The sequence below is a fragment of the Sciurus carolinensis genome, chromosome X, assembly GCF_902686445.1.
Source record: "Sciurus carolinensis chromosome X, mSciCar1.2, whole genome shotgun sequence".
NCBI classification, from domain to species: Eukaryota; Metazoa; Chordata; class Mammalia; order Rodentia; family Sciuridae; genus Sciurus; species Sciurus carolinensis.
The window spans coordinates 90,631,717-90,651,322 of NC_062232.1; the positions used below are offsets into that span (position 1 = coordinate 90,631,717).

At 35.2% G+C, this 19,606-nt stretch overlaps 1 protein-coding gene across 1 annotated transcript in view; it reads right to left on the reverse strand.

The window, feature by feature from the left end:
• Positions 1-19,606, reverse strand: part of Gucy2f (guanylate cyclase 2F, retinal) — a 96,589-nt gene that overhangs the window by 27,484 nt on the left and 49,499 nt on the right. Inside the window, 3 exon segments of the mRNA XM_053743334.1 lie at positions 1,764-1,804; positions 1,807-1,942; positions 18,372-18,458. Coding sequence (XP_053599309.1) covers positions 1,764-1,804; positions 1,807-1,942; positions 18,372-18,458 — 264 coding nt within the window.

Below are 19,606 nucleotides of genomic sequence, written 5' to 3' on the forward strand. Positions count from 1 at the left end.
CTACTTCTCCAGAGAAATGTTTGCATATATGCACAAAGGGACAGATAGGAGAATGCTCATTCCAGATTTTTTATAATAGCATATAATTAGAAATACACTAATTATCACTAAGGGATGGGCTACATTTATGTCATATCCTTGAATATTCTGCAGTGTTGAAAAAGAATAAGGTATATCTGTATGTACTGACAGTACTCTACGCCATAATATAAGCGAAAAATAGTAAGTTGCAGAACTAAGTGACAGCACACATATTAAAAAACAAACAAAACATCAACTGTGATGTATATAAACATAGGTAAAATGAATCACAGGTCCATTCACTAAATTGTTAACAATCGTTAAGTTTGGGGGTGGGGGCTATGAAGAAAAATGGTTGGGTAAATGTCAGTATTGTCTCATATATACTTATGCCTTTTGATTTTGTGTTAGTTTAATATGTCATTTTTGCAATTAAAAATAGACAATAAAAAAAGAAAATGAAAGCTGAATATCACTGATCTCTGTTCTTCCATGGCGGCCTTTTCATGACATTCAAATATGATCTATCAGGACACTATCAGATGGGCTTAACCATTATACATATAAATACATCCATATTCTAGTGCACACATTTCATAACCATTTATGCTAAGAGTACTTTTAGGTATCTGGCTCTGTTTTGCAGCCTAACACCCATTTGTATTTGGATGCTTCACATCTAGTGCTCTAAAAAATCTCTGCACTCTCCAGTACTTCCAAGTAGAGTCCATAATGGGAAAGATTTCCCCAAGGTTTCCTAAAGCTTGGGTTTCATTCATCACAGGACTGAGAGGGCTGTCATTTAAAGGCCCCACCCTTAATCCACTGGGCTTTGCTTACAGAGTAAGTGAAAAAAATATTAGAATAGGAAACAGGAGATTTGGATCCTATTATCAGTTCTGCCATTTCACAGTTAGCTGATAAATATTTATTTAGTACCTACTATGTGTGCCAGACACTACATAACAAAGTGTAGCTCATTTAGTTATTCTTAGCCTCTGTAAAAGAAGAATAATCACCCTATCTTAAAGAGAATGGAATTGAGGTAATGTATTTCCCATTGAAGTCCGCTTGAAAAGGTTTAGGTCATGATACAGAAATCAAGACTCAGTATGCAGAATGCTTGATAAGTAATCGATTACTCATATCAACCCCTAATAATTCACATACACAAATTTTGCCTATCATTTCATGGAGTTCATGTGTTCCAAAGAAGTCCATCCGTAGAAACTTCCATGTACCTCCTTGGTTGTCAGTAGTCCTTGGAACAGAGAATTGAGGTACTGGCTTATAGAATCAATAGTTTTTGGCTTTCCAGTGGTACTGAGTTCCCAGTCCACACCTATGGTAAGCAAAGACTGATCACCTAGACTCAGCCACCTTTTGGAAGGTAAAAGCTAGGAGGTGAGGCTAAGTAGCACGAAAGATTCTGAGAATGAGCACTTTCCCACATCCACAGAGAAAAGTGAAGTGGTATTAAAAAAAAGGATTGTTTAAGACAGAAGAGTGCTTGATGACAAATAGGGAGTTAAAAAATGTCAGTCCTCAAATTAAGGAGTGGGGCAGGTAAATACTGGCTGCATCAGTATGTTGAAACAAATATAAACAAGAGGACTGTGAAAACAGGGGAAGGAAGGTAAAAAAGTGAAATGATCACAATGATCTGAGGAAAATAAAGCACCTCAAAACTTTAAAGTTTTAATCTATAGGGGAAATTCAAGATTTCATGTCTTTTCATTAACCTTGATGAGATCCAACAGGAGTGATGGTTTAAACATCCATTAAGTTTCACATCCCCATTTGTCAGTATGTCTTCTTAGCTCCTTCGGGAACAGAATTTGATAATAATGGCAAACATTCCTGAATCATAGAAGAATCCCAACAAAGGGTTAATGTTCTCATGATGCAGGTCTTTCATTGAGAAAGAGGAGGGAAAGAGAACAGTCACAGCTGTCTTGTCTCATTTGGAGACCAGAGTTATGAGCACGTAACATTCTCTTCATCATTCTGGTTGGTGGTTATGGTAGGCAGAATTTTCACCCCCATGAACTCTAAGCCCTAGCACTATTCTCTGATTGTGTTAAGCCATCTGGGCATAAAGGAGATTAACAGAATTGTCCTAATCTAATCACATGAGCCCTTAAAAGGAGAAGAGAAAGAACAAAGGAGCCAGAGAGATTCAACCTAGTAGGAGGCCTGCCACCATTGACTTCAAGATGGAGGAAGGAGGCTATGAGCAAAGGAATTTGTGCAGCCTCAACAAGCTGGGAACAGGCTTTAACTGATGGCCATTGAGGAAAGGGGGACCTCAGTTTCACAGTTCTACTGAACTAAAATCTGCTGACAAACTGAACAATCCTGGAAATGGGTTTCCCCCTCAAGCATCCAGATAAGAACCCAGTGTAATTGATCCCTTAATTTCAAACTTGTAAGATGCTGAGCAGAACACCCAGCTGAGTCTGGCTAAAATTCTGATCTACACACCTGTGAGATAACACATTGGTGTATTAGTCAGGGTTCTCTAGAGGAACAGAATCAATAGGAAGTATAATTATAAAAGGGGGTTTATTGGATTGGCTTACATGACCAACAGCTGGATAGTCCACAATGGCCGTCTGCAGCTGGAGAGCTGGAAGAACCAACAGCTATGAAGTTCAAGAGGCAGAAGTCCAAGAGACAGAACTAGAGGGATCAACAGTGCTACTCTAGTCTGAGACCGAGGTTTCTGGAAACTATCTGGAGAATCATTGGCAGAGCTGCTTTGGAAGAGTGAAGAAATGAGAGTCCAATGTCCTCACACAAGAGAAGCAGCAAGAAGCAGCGATCAAGAACAAGCTCAAGAAGAGCCGAGCTTGCATCTGCATCTGCTTCCTTGTTCTTCCAGCTTTTATTCTACCCTATTGGGTGTTGCTGTGCACACTTAGGGAAGGGATCCACTTTGGTTCACTATCTCACATTCCAATCATTCCTAGACATGCCCTTATGGACACACCCAGAGACATCTCTTAATTCAGTCAAGTTGACAATTCAAATTAACCATTACAATTGCTGTTTTTAACCACTAAGTTTATGTTAACTTGTTAACAGCAGTAATAGAAAAATGAATGCAATAACCAAAGAGGAAAATTTCAGACTGGAATTACATTCAGCATACTTATAAGTAAATACTGGAGCTGAGGCTCTCATCATGATTGCTTTGGGAGTCTCTGAAATGGAACTCATGGAAGACAAAAGAGGAGTAATGAAGTAAAAAGTATATTGGTTGTCTTTCTATGAATACTTACCTACTCAGCACCTGTAAAAATAATTTCCCTACATAAACATAAGGTTAGACATTATAGAATTTGTATCAGAAAAATCCTCTAGAATTCTGGCTACATTTTCTCTCCATATTCACTCTTTTTTCCACTAATGTAAAAAGCTTTTAGTGTGTGCCCACCATGTCCAACACAGAGAACAACATGCTAGACATACAGAAATAAACAAAATGCAATCACTGTCTTGAAAAAGCTGGCATTCAATGAGGAGTGACAGGCAAATAATATGACAATTGTATTTCACCGTGAAATGTGTTCTGAAAGAAGAGGACATAGGATGCTGAGAGAGTTTAGATGTTAAATATCTAATTCAGTCTAGGAGGTCAGAGAAACCTTCCCTGAGGAGGTAGTATCTAGACTAGACTGAAGGACAAGAAAGAATTGACCATGTGAGGGTTAATTGACAGAGAGGCTGAGAGTGACATGTGTTGAAGAAACTGCAACAGGTCTAGGATGCCCACAAGAGAGTGAAGAAGAGAGAATATGAAATAACAAGCTTCAGAAATGGATAAGAATCACATCCCAAGGGACTTTGAGAACTATGGTATTAAATTTGAAATTTATATTATAGGAACTTAGTGATTGTTATCTATTACTATTTCTATTAAAAGACATATGAGTATTCTCTTAACCCCCCACTCCAGTTATGTATCATCATCTACTTATCAGAGAAAACGTTTGGTCTTTGGTTTTTTGGGATTGGTTTATTTCACTTAGCATGATATTCTTCAATTCTATCCATTTACCTGCAAATGCCACAAATGGTGTGAATCTACATCGTGTACAACCATAGAAATGAAAAGTTGTACCCATTTGTGTAGAATGAATCAAAATGCAGTCTGTGAAAATAAAAATAAATTTAAAAAGACATATGAGAAAGAGAAAATAACTCCATAATCATATTCAGATTTCTACTTGAATTCCTGGGTAGATGGCAGTGCTATACATCAGTACAAGAGGTTCAGGGATAGTGCAGTAGTGGATGTATGGTGCACCACCCATATCCCTTTTACTGTGCGTCCCCCAGCTGCTATCAGTGTTGGTTGATAATCCAGTTACCCTATTCTTAGAAAAACTATCTGAAAGCCTAAACCAAAGGCAGGTCACCTTACTTTGGAGTCTAAGTCCACTCAGATCTCAGGCAATGATTGGTTGGGGATGATACAAATATCTAGTTCTCTAGTCTCAAGGTGGGGCTCATGATATAACGTGTGCTCCAGCATTTTCCCATGAGATCATACTGTCTTTAGTCTCCAGCTGAGATTAAATACTTGCTTAACTTTTATCTCTGCTATATCCTGCTTCCCTTACTCTTTTTGTTTGAGAGTATTCTCTCAATAAGTAATTCGAACAAGAGCTTCCATCTTAGACTCAACTTTTAGACATTCCAACCTAAGACAGATAGAAAAGCAAATTTGATGGTGTGGAAGGCTATATATTCTGTTAAGGACATATTGAAAATAAGGAACCTATGGAATATCAAGATAGAACTATTGGGCTGGGGAGATAGCTCAGCTGGTAGAGTGCTTGCCTCGTAAGCACAAGGCCCTGAGTTCGATTCCCCAGTACCACAAAAAAAAAAAAAAAGATAGAACTATTTCAGACAGTTGTATATTCAGGGTTTGGAGGTCACAAAAGAGGTCTGATCTGGATAAACAGACTTAGGAATTGTAAGAATATAAATGATAGGTTAAATAAAGGGGAATGGATGAAGTTATCCAAGGAAATCTTTTAGAAAAAAATAGAAAAACTAAATGTATCAATATTTAAATGATAGAAAAATGAAAAACAGCTTACATAAAGACTAAGAAGAGAGACCAAAGAAGTGGAGAAGAGCCTATTTACAACAACATCATTAACAATACGGGACAAGTTTCAGGAAAGTGAGATAAATGCCAGAAAGAATTTCAGGAAAGTGTGATCAATACCAGAGAGGCCAGGTAATGTGAAGAAAAGTATCTAGTGAATTTGACCATTAAGAAATTTTTATCTCAGCATCATATATAAATAAGTAAGTAAAATTAAGAAATTATTTATTACAGGAACTTATCATGCAAATATGTTTACATACACACACATACATATATAGAGTTGACTCTGTATTCATGGGTTCTGCATCTGCATATTCAACCAAGCATAGATCCAAAATATACTGAATATGTACAGATATTTTATTGTCATTATTATCTAAATAGTAAAGTGTAACTACTATTTACATAGTATTAACATTTCATTAGGTATTATAAATAATTTTGAGATAGTTTAAAATATATGGGAGGATGTGCATAGGTTGTATGAAATATAGCCCCCTTCATGTAAGGAATTTGAACATCCATGGATTTTGTTATCTGATGGGGTGTCCTGGAATCATCCCCCATAGACCCTGAGGGACAACTGTGAATAAATATATATACATATATATGCATGTGTGTGTGTGTGTGTGTGTATATAATCAGGCATGTGTGCATGCACACACAGACTTAGAATAGTAGTAGTGTGAAAGAAGCAGATAGATTTAAGAGTTCTAAATTACTTTACTTATTGGTGTGGGTAGTAAAGGAAATAATGAAATCAAGGATTATTCTATTTCGAGCAATGAGAGGATGGTGGGCCATTTACTGAGATGGAGTGCACCTTGGAACTTAAAACATGAGTTTGTTTTTCCAACAAGATGACCCAAGTCAAAGTTAAATTATCCCTGCTGGGAATGGCAGTTAATGACCACCAAAACTGCCTACTAATCAGAAAAGTCTGACACCCATGACAATTCTGTTAGTCCACTAAAACCTAAATTACTTAAGGCAGACATGGAAACTCAGCCCGCACATTAAAAATTAGGTATCTTCTTCTATGATTTCATTCTCTTATGAACAAAGCAGCCAAAACTACTGGGCTTTAGACCTCTATCAGAAGAAAGAGTACAAATTAGTTAAGTCAGAGACTGCTAGCTACTCAAAATATATCTGCTTCCCTTTCTTGTTGGGTAAAGAGCCAATCCCTATTTACCAGCCTCTCTTGGAGCTAAGTATAGCCATATAACTGAATTCTAAGCAATGGAATGTAAGAGGAAGTGATATGTGACATTTCTGGCTAAGGCTTTTAAGCAGCAAATACATTCCCTTCCACATTATATTCCCACTTCGATGGCTAAATGCAGATGTTAGCAAGGCCCTAAGATGGTCATAGACTCAGTTCTTGAATCACAATATTGGAGGATAGTCTCCTATAAACCAACAATACCATTTTGCATTATTATTTGAGTGAGAATTAAACTTCTGCTGTTTTCACTTTGGTTGGGAATATAGCTCAGTGGTAGAGCATGTGCTTAGCATGCACCAGGACCTGGGTTTAATTCCCTGCACTAAAAGAAAATTAAATATTTGGGGGTATATTTGTTACAGTATTTAGCATTATACTATTCTTTCAAATTTGGAAAATTTCAGGTTGATATCCTTGCCACATCTTTACAATCATCTGTCCTCACCTATAACCATTAGGGAAAATTCCTTGTAGGAAACAGGTAGATATCTCCATGCAATCATATCCCTCTGGACAACTCCAAGATGCAGAGAATATTTGGAATACTTATTTGAGCAAGATAAACATTTGTTGGGTAGACATGTAATTTACCACTTCCATAATACCTACCATCAAATAAGACCACCATCAAATGTTCAAAGGTTGAATGTGTTCTGTCTCCAAGGATTATGTTAGCCTTATATATAACATAAAACCTTTAAGCATACAACACAGATACCTCCTCCTGATTCAAACATGAACGTAGATTATCTTTAAGATTACTTCATACCATTAAAAATGTTCCTGGCAGCCAGGCATGGTAGCTCACACATGTAATCCCAGAGGCTCAGGAGGCTGAGGCAGGAGTTTCTCAAGTTTGAGGCCAGCCTCAGCAACTTAGCAAGGCCCTAAGCAACTTAGCAAGACCCTGTCTCTAAATAAAAACATGAAAATGGCTGGGGATGTAGCTTAGTGGTAAAGAGCCCTTGGGTTAAAACCCCAGTATAAAAAAAAGTTCCTGGAACATCATAATATCAGAAATGATTTCAACTTGCCATTTTCCACAGTAGCTACAATGCCACCCCAGAGATAGGTATGGACACTCTTAAGAAAATATTCTCAACATCAGCCACCACTACGATTATATCAGCCATTGAAACCTATTTTGGCAGCAACATTTACTATCTCCATGAACTAATGGCTGTGTCTAGCACTTTATTTTGTTGTTTTGTTGTACAGAACCATTGATTAATAACTCTTATCCCTGTATCAACCTATCCATTGTCTACAACCCAGAAATCAGTGTTCATTTAGAACATACTAACTGGGTACTACTGGAAGACTCCAATGCTATATTTTCCACCAACAATATTTATTAATTTAATAAACATTTATTGAATATGTACTATATGTCAGGCCATGGCCTGAGGGCTAGAGACAAATGGTGAACAAAATGTCATATGGTACATGACCCCTTATTTTAATTACATAATTACCCAAATAAACATAAACTTGCAATTCTGATATGTCTATGGAGGACAGATGCATAATGTGAGTATACATAATTGAGCCTTTGATCAATCAGAGAAGTTGAGAGAGGAATCCTAGGAAGTAACAATTGAGCTGGGAGATAAAATTGAATGTAGTTAGCCATGCAAAGAGGGGAGATAAATGTAGTCCAGTAGTTGGAATAACAGGTGAACAGGCTCTGTACTGGTATCATCACAATACTGGAACTGAATAAAAGCCAATGCATCTGGAGCAAGGAGCTGCGAGTATAGCATGTATTTGACGTGGGCAAGATCCTTGATTCAATTCCTAGCACCAAAAATTAAAAATTTAAATAAATATTTGGGGGCATATTTGTTATAGCATCTAGCATTACATTAGAAGTCCTATCTGGGCTGGAGGGAAATATGGTGGTTAGATAAGACTAAAGAGGCAGGGAAGACCTGGATCATACAGAATCTAGCATGCTTTTTTAAGTAGCGTTTTCTATATTGAAAGTGATTGGTTATAGGAACTGCCAACACCAAGCAGGATGTAGTAAACCATGGCAGAACACATTTCTAATTCTACAATTTTAGAAAACCAGATACAATGAAAAATATATTTTAAAAGATATTGAAGAGATTTAGAAAGAAAAAAGGGACCTAAAATTTGAAGAGGCATGATGAGTCCTACTAAGATAAGTAGGCCTTTGCCAGCCATTTTCTTCCCTGGGGACATTTACTGGTACATAGTACAAGTTGAAGATTGGGTTTAGCCTAGCAGAAGGACTTTGCTAGGGGAAAGTGAAAACAAGCAATGCTTTAGATAATTATTGAGGACTGGAGTCACAATTAATTAATAAATTTGAGACCTAAATGTGAGCTGGGTTTCCATCTTGGCACATTTTGTGAGTCTGGGAACTATAGAGGAGACTGGAAATTCTCTATAAGATGGACTGAAATCTCCTGTAATTTCCCGATATTTAGAAAACAAAGCTTCACTGGAGGAATGGCTGGGTTCTTCTTCAAGGTATTTGCCAAATTTTGAAGCACCATATGTTGAGAATAGAAACAAAAGGATGAAGACCAAAGTTTTTGGGGTGCAGTCCAAATATTCCAATCTTTTGAATGGAGCCTACGTATTCTTAGAGGAATATACCTGAGAAACAGTATAGACCTAGAGGTGAAGTGAAACTAAAGTGGCAATATAACCTCATTCTAGCTCAATCTGTGAATAGATTAATGAGATTATGCCTTATCAGGCCCACCTAACAGATGGAAAGAGAAAACTGTCATTGGCAGAACATATTAATTTGAACCTCTATAGTTTTGTAATATAAAATATGTAGCATATAATAAAAGTTAAAAATCACTAGATATTTGAAAAGGCAGAAACAGGGAGGCAATGGAACAATGCCTTTAAATTACAAATAACAGTGATATATAGACCATGTATAACCACAAGACTGGGATCCCAATTAGAATAAGATGTATTCCATATTTGTATAAATATTTGACAATGTACTCTACTGTCATGTATATCTACAAAGAACAAATGAAAAATGAAAGCAAAAAATATATTGAAAGACAGTGAAAACTAGAGGGAAAACTACACTTATAGGAAACTAAAATGGGTAAAATTTGAATTTTCCTTCAAATACAAAATGTAATTTTTCAATCAACACAACAGAATCCAGACTAATGATGTTCAATAACAAACCAAAAGGCCTTAAGTAAACAAAGAAACAAAAAATGTGACCTATACTCAAAGGTAAAATTGCCAGTAGATATCAACCCTGAGAAGACACAAATGTTGCAATCAGCAAAAAAGGACTTTAACACAGATATTATAAACACATTTGAGGAGCTTTTCAAGATGGCAGAATAGAAGAGGTTAGTTTCCTGGCTGCTCTGTGGTGTGAAAAAAGAAAGCACACAGGCAGCTTCTCTACAAGGTGGGTGAACAAAAAAAGGTGGAGATACTTTACTGAAATTTAAAACTAGACATTCAAAGCAGAACAGGGAGTCAAGAGTTTGGATATAATAAAATAAGGAAGACCCCAGTGGCAGAGCTGCTGCCAAAACTGGGTTGAAAGCACCAGTCAGAACTGTCCCTTATGAACATAGTGGAGGGATAGGGAATTAAAGGAACCCACATTTTTAAGAGGCTCCATGATAAACAAGTTAAAAGAATTCACAACTAGAAAGCCTGTACTACAAAACATACTCAATAAGATATTTCATGAAGAAGTGAAAAATAAAAGTGAAAACCAGCAATGACAGGAACTACACTAAAAGAACAGTGAATCAATGGAGAAACTAATTCAAATTAAAAACTAGAAATAAATCAAAATGACAGGGAATAAAAATCATATATCAATAATAACATTGAATATAAATAGCCTAAACTCACCAATCAAAAGACATAGACTGGCAGATTACGTTAAAATCCAAGACCCAACAAAGTGCTGTCACTAAGAGACTTACCTTATAGGCAAAGATATCCACAGACTGAAGGTAAAAGGATGGGAAAAGTAATCAGTCACATGGATCTTGTAAACACTCAGGTTTCTATCCTCATATCAGATAAAGTAGACTTCAAGCCAAAGTTAATCAGAAGGGACAAAGAAGGACACTTCATACTGATTAAGGGAATTGTACATCAACAAGAGAGAACAATTGTAAATATTTATACCTCAAACAATGAAGCATCTATGTACATCAAACAAACCCTTCTCAATTTCAAGAAGCAAATAGACCACAACACAATAATACTGGATGACTTTAACACACTTCTCTCACCACTAGATAGATACTCCATATGTAAAATAATGAAGAAGTTATAGAAATAAAAAATATAATTAATAATTTACACTTAACAAACATATATAGAATACTTCATCCAACAAGAACTGAATATACTACACATGGATCCTTCTCTAAAATAGAACATATCTTAGACCATGAATCAACTCTTAGCAAATACAAAAAAATAAAGATAATACCTTGAACCTATCAGATCATAATGGAATGAAATTAGAAATCAATTAAAAAAAATAGAAGGAAGCTACTCTAACACCTGGAGACTGAATAATATGCTATTGGATGATGAATGGATATCAGAAGAAATCAGATGTGAAATAAAAAAAATACTTAGAGGTAAGTGAGAATAGTGATAGAACTTATCAAAATCTCTGGGACACTGTGAAGGCAGTGCTAAGAAAAAAGTTCATTGCATTAAGCTCATTCATTAAGAGAATAGAAAGTCAACAAATAACCTAACATTATGTCTCAAATCCCTAGAAAAAGAAGAACAAATCAACACCAAAAGCAATAGAAAACAGGAAATATTTAAAATCAGAGATGAAATAAATGAAATTGAAAAAAAAGTCCAAAAAATCAACAAAGAAAAAGTTGCTTCTTTGAAAAGATCAATAAGATTGATAAACCCTTAACCAAGCTAACAAAGAGAAAAAGTCAAATTACTCAAATTTGTGATGAAAAAAGAAATATCACAACACACTACTGAAATACAGATGATATTCAGAACCTAGTTTGAAAATTTATACTGTAATAAAATAGAAAATCTTGAAGACGTTGACAAATTTCTAGTCATATAATCTACCCAAATCAAAGCAGAAGGACATAGAAAATTTTATTAGATCAATTTCAAGCAATGAAATTGAAAATGCCATTAAATGCTTACCAAGAAAGAAAGGCCCAGGACCAGATTAATTCTCAACTGAGTTCTACCAGACCTCCAAAGTAGAACTAACACCAATTCTCTTCAAATTATTCCATGAAATAGAAAAGGAGGGAACCCTTCCAAATGCATTCTATGAAGCTAGTGTCACCCTGATATCAAAACCAGGCAAAGACACATCAAGGAAGGAAAAGTTTCAGACCAATATCCCTGATGAATATAGATGCAAAAATTCTTAATAAAATACTGGCAAATTGCATATAAAGCATATAAAAAATACAGTACACCATCACCAAATTGGGTTCATCCCAGGGATATAAGGTTGGTTCAACATACAGAAATCAATAAACGTAATTCATCACATCAATAGACTTAAAGACAAGAATCATGAGATTATCTCAACAGATGTAGGAAAAACATTTGACAAAATGCAGCATCCATTCATATTTAAGACACCAGAAAAACTAGGGATAGTAGGAACATACCTCAGCATTGTAAAGTCTATCTTTGCTAAGTCAAGCCCAACATCATTCTAAATGGAGAAAAATTGAAAGCATTCTCTCTAAAAACTGCAACAAGACAGGGATGCCCTCTTTCACTATTTCTATTCCACATAGTCTTGGAAACTCTAACCAGAGCAATTAGACAGATGAAAAAATTAAAGGGGTATGGATAGGAAAAGAAGAACTCAATCTAACCCTATTTTCTGACAACATGATTCTATGTGTACAAGACTCAAAAAGCCTCACCAAAAAACTTCTTGAACTCATAAATGAATTCTGTAAAGTAACAAGATATAAAATTAACACCCATAAACCAATTGCATTCCTATACATCAGGGATGAATCTACTGAAAGAGAAATTTGGAAAACTATCCTATTCACAATAACCTCAAAGAAAATAAAGTATTTGTGAATCAATCTAACAAAAGAGGCAAAAGATCTCTACAATGAAAACTACAGAACACTAAAGAAAGAAATTGAAGAAGACCTTAGAAGATGGAAATATCTCCCATGCTCTTGAATGGGCAGAATTAATGTGGTCAAAACTGCCATACTACCAAAAGCACTATACAGATTTAATACAATTCCTATTAAGTTTTCAATGATGTTCTTGATAGACATAGAAAAAGGATTCATGAAATTCATTTGTAAAAATAAGGGGCCAAGAATAACGAAACCAATTCTCAGTAAGAAAAGTGAATCATGAGGCATCACAATACCAGACCTTAAATTTTACTACAGAGCTGTAATAACAAAAACAGCATGGAATTGGCACCAAAACAGACACGTCGACCAATGGTACAGAATAGAAGACTCAGAGACATATTCACATAAATACAGTTATCTCAAACTAGACAAAGATGCCATAAACATGCATTGGAAAAAATATAGCTTCTTCAACAAATGGTGCTAGGAAAACTGAAAATATATATGTAATAGAATATGAAATTAGATCCCTATCTCTCACCCTGCACAAAACTCAACTCAAAGTAGATCAAGGACCTAGACATTAGAACAGAGACCCTGCACCTCTTAGAAGAAAAAGTAGGCCCAAATCTCCAACATATTGTCTTAGGAACCAAATTCCTCAACAAGACTCCAAAAGTGCAAGAAGTAAAATCAAGAATCAATAAATGGGATTTTATCAAACTAAAAAGTTTCTTCACAGCAAAGGAAACAATTAAGAACATGAAGAGAGAGCCTACAGAATGGAAGAAAATCTTTGCCGCCTGCATCTCAGATAGACCATTAATCTCCAGGATATATATAGAACTCAAAAACTTAATATAGAATGAATCAGACATAACTTTCCTATGTTCACACATGAATACACGACTGGTGAAACACCACATCATGTAAAACCACACACACACACACATACACACACACACAAAGAAAAAACCCAAATAACCCAGTCGATAAATGGGCAAAAGCTGAGCACAATGGCACATGCCTATAATCCCAGGAGCTGGGGAGGCTGAGGTAGGAGAATCTTGAGTTCAAAGTCAGCCTCAGCAAAAGTGAGGTGCTAAGCAATTTAGTGAGATGCTATTTCTAAATAAAATACAAAATAGGGCTGGGGATGTGGCTTAGTGGTTGAGTGCCCCTGAGTTCGATCCCTGGCATCCATCCCCCTTAAAAAAAAAAAGTGAGCAAAGGAATTAAACAGGCACTTCTCAGGAGAAGAAATACGAATGATCAACAAATACATGAAAAAAATGTTCAACATCTCTATCAATTACAGAAATGCAAATTAAAACTACACTGAGATTTCATCTCACTCTAGTCAGAGTGGCAATTATCAAGAATACAAGTAACAGTAAATGTTGGCCAGGATGTGGGGGACAAGGTACACTCATACATTGCTGGCAGGACTGCAAATTGGTGCAACCACTCTGGAAAGCAATATGGAGATTCCTTAGAAAACTTGCAATGGAACCACCACTTGACCCAGTTATCCCACTCCTTGGTGTATACCAAAGGACTTAAATTCAGCATACTATAGTGATGCTGCAACATCAATGTTCATAGCAGCTCAATTCACAATATCTAGATTGTGGAACCAACTTAGATGCCCTTCAATAGATGAATGGATAAAGAAAATGCAGTACATATATGTAATGGAATATTACTCAGCCAAAAGAAGAATGAAATTATAGCACTTGTCAGTAAATGGATGGAACTGGGGAATATCACGCTAAGTGAAATAAGCCAATCCCAAAGAAACAAAGGCCAAATGTTCTCTTTGATATGGGGATGCTGATTTACTATAGGTGGGTCAGGGTAGGAATGGAGGTTCACCAAATTGGACAGGGTGGGGGGAAGAAAAGGGTATGGGAATGGGAAAGACAGTAGAATGAATGGGACATAACTTTCCTATGTTCATATTTGAATACATGACTGGTGAAACTCCACATCATGTACAACCACAAGAATGGGAAGTTATACTCAATGTATGTATTATATGTCAGATTCACTCTACTGTCATGTATAACTAAAAAGAACACATAAAATTAAAAAAATACATTTGAGGACCTAATAGGCAAGCAAAACAAATATACAGATATGGAATATCAGCAGAGAAACATTTACCCATACACTAACATATGTCTACTTAAAATCAGAGTTTCAAAGTATAAGAAGAAAAAATTCACAGAACTGAATAATAGGGAAATTTTAACAGTAATTGATAAAAAGTATTAATAAAATACAATAAGAACATAGAAGATTTGAATTACACCATCAACCATTGTGACCTAATTGATGTTGATAGAACTCTACAACTAACAACTGTGCAATATCCACTAATTTAGTGTGCATGTGGAATATTGACTAAGATAGACCGCATATGTAACTGCAAAAATTTATAATTTTTAAAAGATTGAATTTTCAGATGATATAGCTTATTTAACTCATAGTCACAAGAGTTAAATAAGGACTCTATTAAATGTGATGTCTTTAAGAGCTCCAAATAGCTGGTAATAAGCAATAGGTTTCACAATAATACATGGATCAAAAATGAAATAAAGCCAGGCATAGTGATGCTCCCCTGTAATCCCAGCAGCTCAGGAGGTTGAGGCAGCAGGATCAAAAGTTCAAAGTCAGCCTCAGCAGAAGTGAGGCACTAAGCAACTTGGTGAGACCCTGTCTCTAAATAAAATACAAAATAGGGCTGGGGATGTGGCTCAGTGATCGAGTGACCCGGAGTTCAATCCTTGGTAACCATATAAATAAATAAATAAATAAAATGAGAATAATAATTATTTCAAACTAAAGGCAATAAAATAAAATATATTAAAATTTATAGTATGTAGCTCAACAGAACTTAAAGGGAAATATGGATGTTAGAATAAAGAATGCTTAAAATTAATAATCTCTGTTCTCAAGACCTTAGGAAAGGATGAACAAGTTAAACCAAATATAAGTAGAAAGAAGGAAATAATAACAATAAGGGCAGAGATCATACAAATAGAAAACAGAAAAAGAAGAAATAAAGTAAAATCCTTTTATTTGAAAAAATGTAATGTTTGATCAATCTCTAATAAGACCGATTAAGAAAAAAATAAAAATTATCAATATCATAAATGAAGCACCACTACAAACCTCATAAATATCAGTGAGAAAGGAATTTTTAAACAACTTAATGATGACAAAAACACCTTAAAAGAAATTGATGAACTTCTTGAATAACACAGTTTATTAAACCTAGAAAAATAGGACAGGTATGGTGGCACATGCCTGTAATCCCAGCATTTTTGGAGGCTAAGGCAGGAGGATCATGAGTTGAAAACCAGCCTCAGCAACTTAGCAAGATCCTAATGAATTTGGTGAGACCCTGTCTCTAAATAAAATACAAGAAAGGGCTGGGGATGTGGCTCAATGTTAAAGCACCCCTGGTTTCAGCCCCCAGTACCAAAGCAAACAAACAAACCTAGAACAATAGAAAATAATAATCCTATATTTGTCAAAGAAATTGAATTTGTTCTTAAAAACATTACCACAAAGAAAATCCTAGGGCCAGGTGATTTTACTGATGAAACATTTTGTTCCAGTTTAGATATGAGGTACCACATAAAAGGTCATGTGTAAGACAATGTAATAAAGTTTATAATCAATATGATTATGTTATGAGATCTTTAACCTAATCAGTGTATTAATCCACTGATATAGATCAACTGACTGATAACTGCAGCAAGGTAGGGAGTGACTGGTGGAGGTGGGTCACTGGGGAGCATGCCTTTGTGGTTTATATTTTGTCCCTGGTGTGCGCGGAGTTCTCTTTGCTTCCTTGTTGTCATATCCTGAGCTGTTTTCCTCCACTACACCCTTCCACCATGATGTTCTGCATCACCTTTGGTGCAGGGCTATGGATCTGGGGGTCTATGGATCTTCATAGTTCCTCTGGAACTATGAGTCAAATAAACCTTTCCTCCCCTAATTGTTGTTGTCAGGTCTTTTGTTCACAGTGCTGAAAAAATTGACTAAAGTGCTTATGAAAATTTTAATAATACAAATTCTATACCAAGTCTTTCAGTAAACAAAAACATCCGAAATTGTTTTATGAAGCCAAATATAACTCTGAAACATAAAACTGACAGACATTAAAAGAAAATTATATCATTCTCATCATAAAAATAAATGCAAAAATCCTTAAAATGTTAGCAAATATTATTCATCAATATATAAAAATCACAATGAAAAGGATATCATGACCAACTGAAATTTATCCCAGAGATATTAAGTGAGGTTTGTATAATACTTCTTTTTAAACAATGTGATATACTATATTAACAGAATGAAAGCATAAAACCATGAAATCATTGAAACAGGTAGCAAAAAAAGTCTTAAAAAATATAAAACTTTTTTGAGATAAAAATTAATTTATAGAAAATTAGAATTATAAGGAAAAGGATAGGCATGAAAAATCTTCAGGTAACATTAGATCTAAGAGTAAAATGCTGAATCCTTTTCTTCCTCAGTCTAAACATGGCAAAAATGTCACCCTCATCATTTCTATCAACACTATGTGAAAAGCATCAAAACATTGATGAGAAAAATTGAGGAAAACCTAGCTAAAAGGATATATACATATTATTGGATTTGCAGACTCAATATTGCTCAGATGTTTATTTTACCTAGATTTATTTATTAATTAATTGCAATGCACATCAAAAATTCCAGAAGTCTCAGGCAAGTTGATTCTAAACTTTATTGAAATATTAAAGAATTTTCAATATCCAAACTAAACTGAAAAATAACAAGTTGGAAGGGTTTACACCACTGGATTTCAGAACTTACTCTCTAGATCTATGGTAATCATCAAGATGCAATATTAGCATTAGGGTATACTAATGAGTGAATGAACCAGAATTGGGAATGCAAAAATGCTTGTGCACATATACACTCAGTTAATTTTTCACCAAGTTGTAAAGTTAATTCAATGGAGAAAGAAAAGCTATTTTAAAACAACTGTTACTAGAACACTGGATATCTATGAATCACTTACCCTCTGTTTCCTTTGTTTTCTTACTTGTACAGTGCTCTGGATGAAGTTAAGTGCCTCATTCAGATCTGTTAGAATGATTTGAAATTGTCTGCTTCATAAATATGGAGAAATCTATGATCACATTCTAAATGCCTGCTCTTGAAAGTCTGAAGGAACCTAATACAATATCCACAAATCTTTTATGGACTCAAAGTTTAAGGAGGAGTCAAGATTTTAAATTATTTAGAAGGGATCATCCTTGTCTTAAGTAAACTAATCAAGGACTGCTTCCTTAAGTAAACTAATCAAGGACTCTTTGAACATAATTAGTGGAGTTAAGGAAATAATCATTTTTTAAGCAGAAATTAGTTGGTTTTTCAGTTCTGAATAATGGGAATTTGGATAATTGTGGTATATTTAATTGATAATAATCATAAAGATATTATTTTAAAAAGAAGTTGTGTGCCAGGACATGTGTAAGAAGTTTTATATAAATTGTATTTTTTAGTACTCACTGGAACCTAGGTAGTAGGAAGTACACATTACTATGCTTTTTTTTACAAATAAGGAAATTAAGGCTCAGGGGCTTTAAGTGACTTGCCCCGATTAATATATAGCTCTTAAGCAGTGGAGCTGGGATTTTATTCCTTCATGTTTCTTTGATTCCAGAGCCTGTAATTTTGCCATTGCATCTCATGATCACACCAAGCCAGTAACAACCCTACAGTTTCCCTGCACAGATTTCTTAGGGAATGTTCCTAAACAGCTGATATTACTTTGGAGAAAGGACTGATCCTAGTAGGAATGTATATAAATGAGGGTTTCTCATACCTTTTCAAATACATCACTTGCACTTGATTTGATGGACTTAATGTCTCCAAAATCTCCAGGAGGGAACTGTTTCAGCCACATCCAGTCACCCTGGAAAGAAAAAGGTAGAAAATAGTGATGAGAGTTGCCAGCAGCTTTAGAGTAAGGTCCCTTCCGCAAGAATGGGTTACAGTAATACTATCAATACAAACACACTTTTTCCTCCTTGGCCATCCTCCACCTCATGGTAGTTCTGTATTATGAGCTAAAATGAGATTGTACAGAGAAATTAAAGTTAAAAATACAAGCTAACTCAAGACAGGGAAACAATTGCAGGTATGCAGACAGAAAAGGAATGATACGACTTTATGCAATGCCTCACTTAAGTAACTGCAGAAAGTGCTAGGTTATTTCACTTACTCACAGCTAAGTGATGTAGCACTAGGTTTACTGTGATTAATGGTGATGGTCTGTGGTTGCGATTCCCACCGCCTTGAGGCATCCATGGTGGGAGATATAGGGCAGGAGATGTAGTGCAGCAAATGTTTTCTGCATTTACCTTGATCCATTTTTCTCTTGTGGGACAGGCCATTTTAGGGGGTTTATATGCTTTAATCATAAACTGATTGGTTTAAATGTAGACTAAACATTCTTTATTTCAATGCACAAATGTAATACCATAGTAATATAAGTTATGTAGACTCAAAGTGTATTTCTGAAGTTTTTCATTCAAAATTACTTTACTTTTTAAATTTTACATATCTGTGGAGTATAGTGTGATGATTTAATACAGGTACATGATGTATAATGATCATATCCAGGTATTGGAATTTATTATTTTTTGTTCTTTTTAGATATACATGACAGTAGAATGTATTTTCACATATTATACATACATGGAGTATAACTTACTCTAATTAGGATCCCATTTTTTGCAGTTGTACATTTATTCTTGACTCTTAAAGTATAAAATTGCTATTTCTAAGGCTATTTCCAAGTCAAAAGCAACAATTATTTTATTGTCTTCACTTGAACACCAGTGCCTGAGAGAGAATTTTCTTTTCCATGCATAGCCTCAAGGAGGCATCAATCATCGAACCCTATTTAGTTCTGTTCAACCCAAATTTTTTAAGAAAGCAATACAAACAGAGATTCCTGTTTCTCTCTAATAATAATGTCTTACATTTGCACAATGCTCTTTACTCTTCCAAGTGCTTTCACATCTATTACCTATAGCCTGGAGATTCCATTTCTGGCTG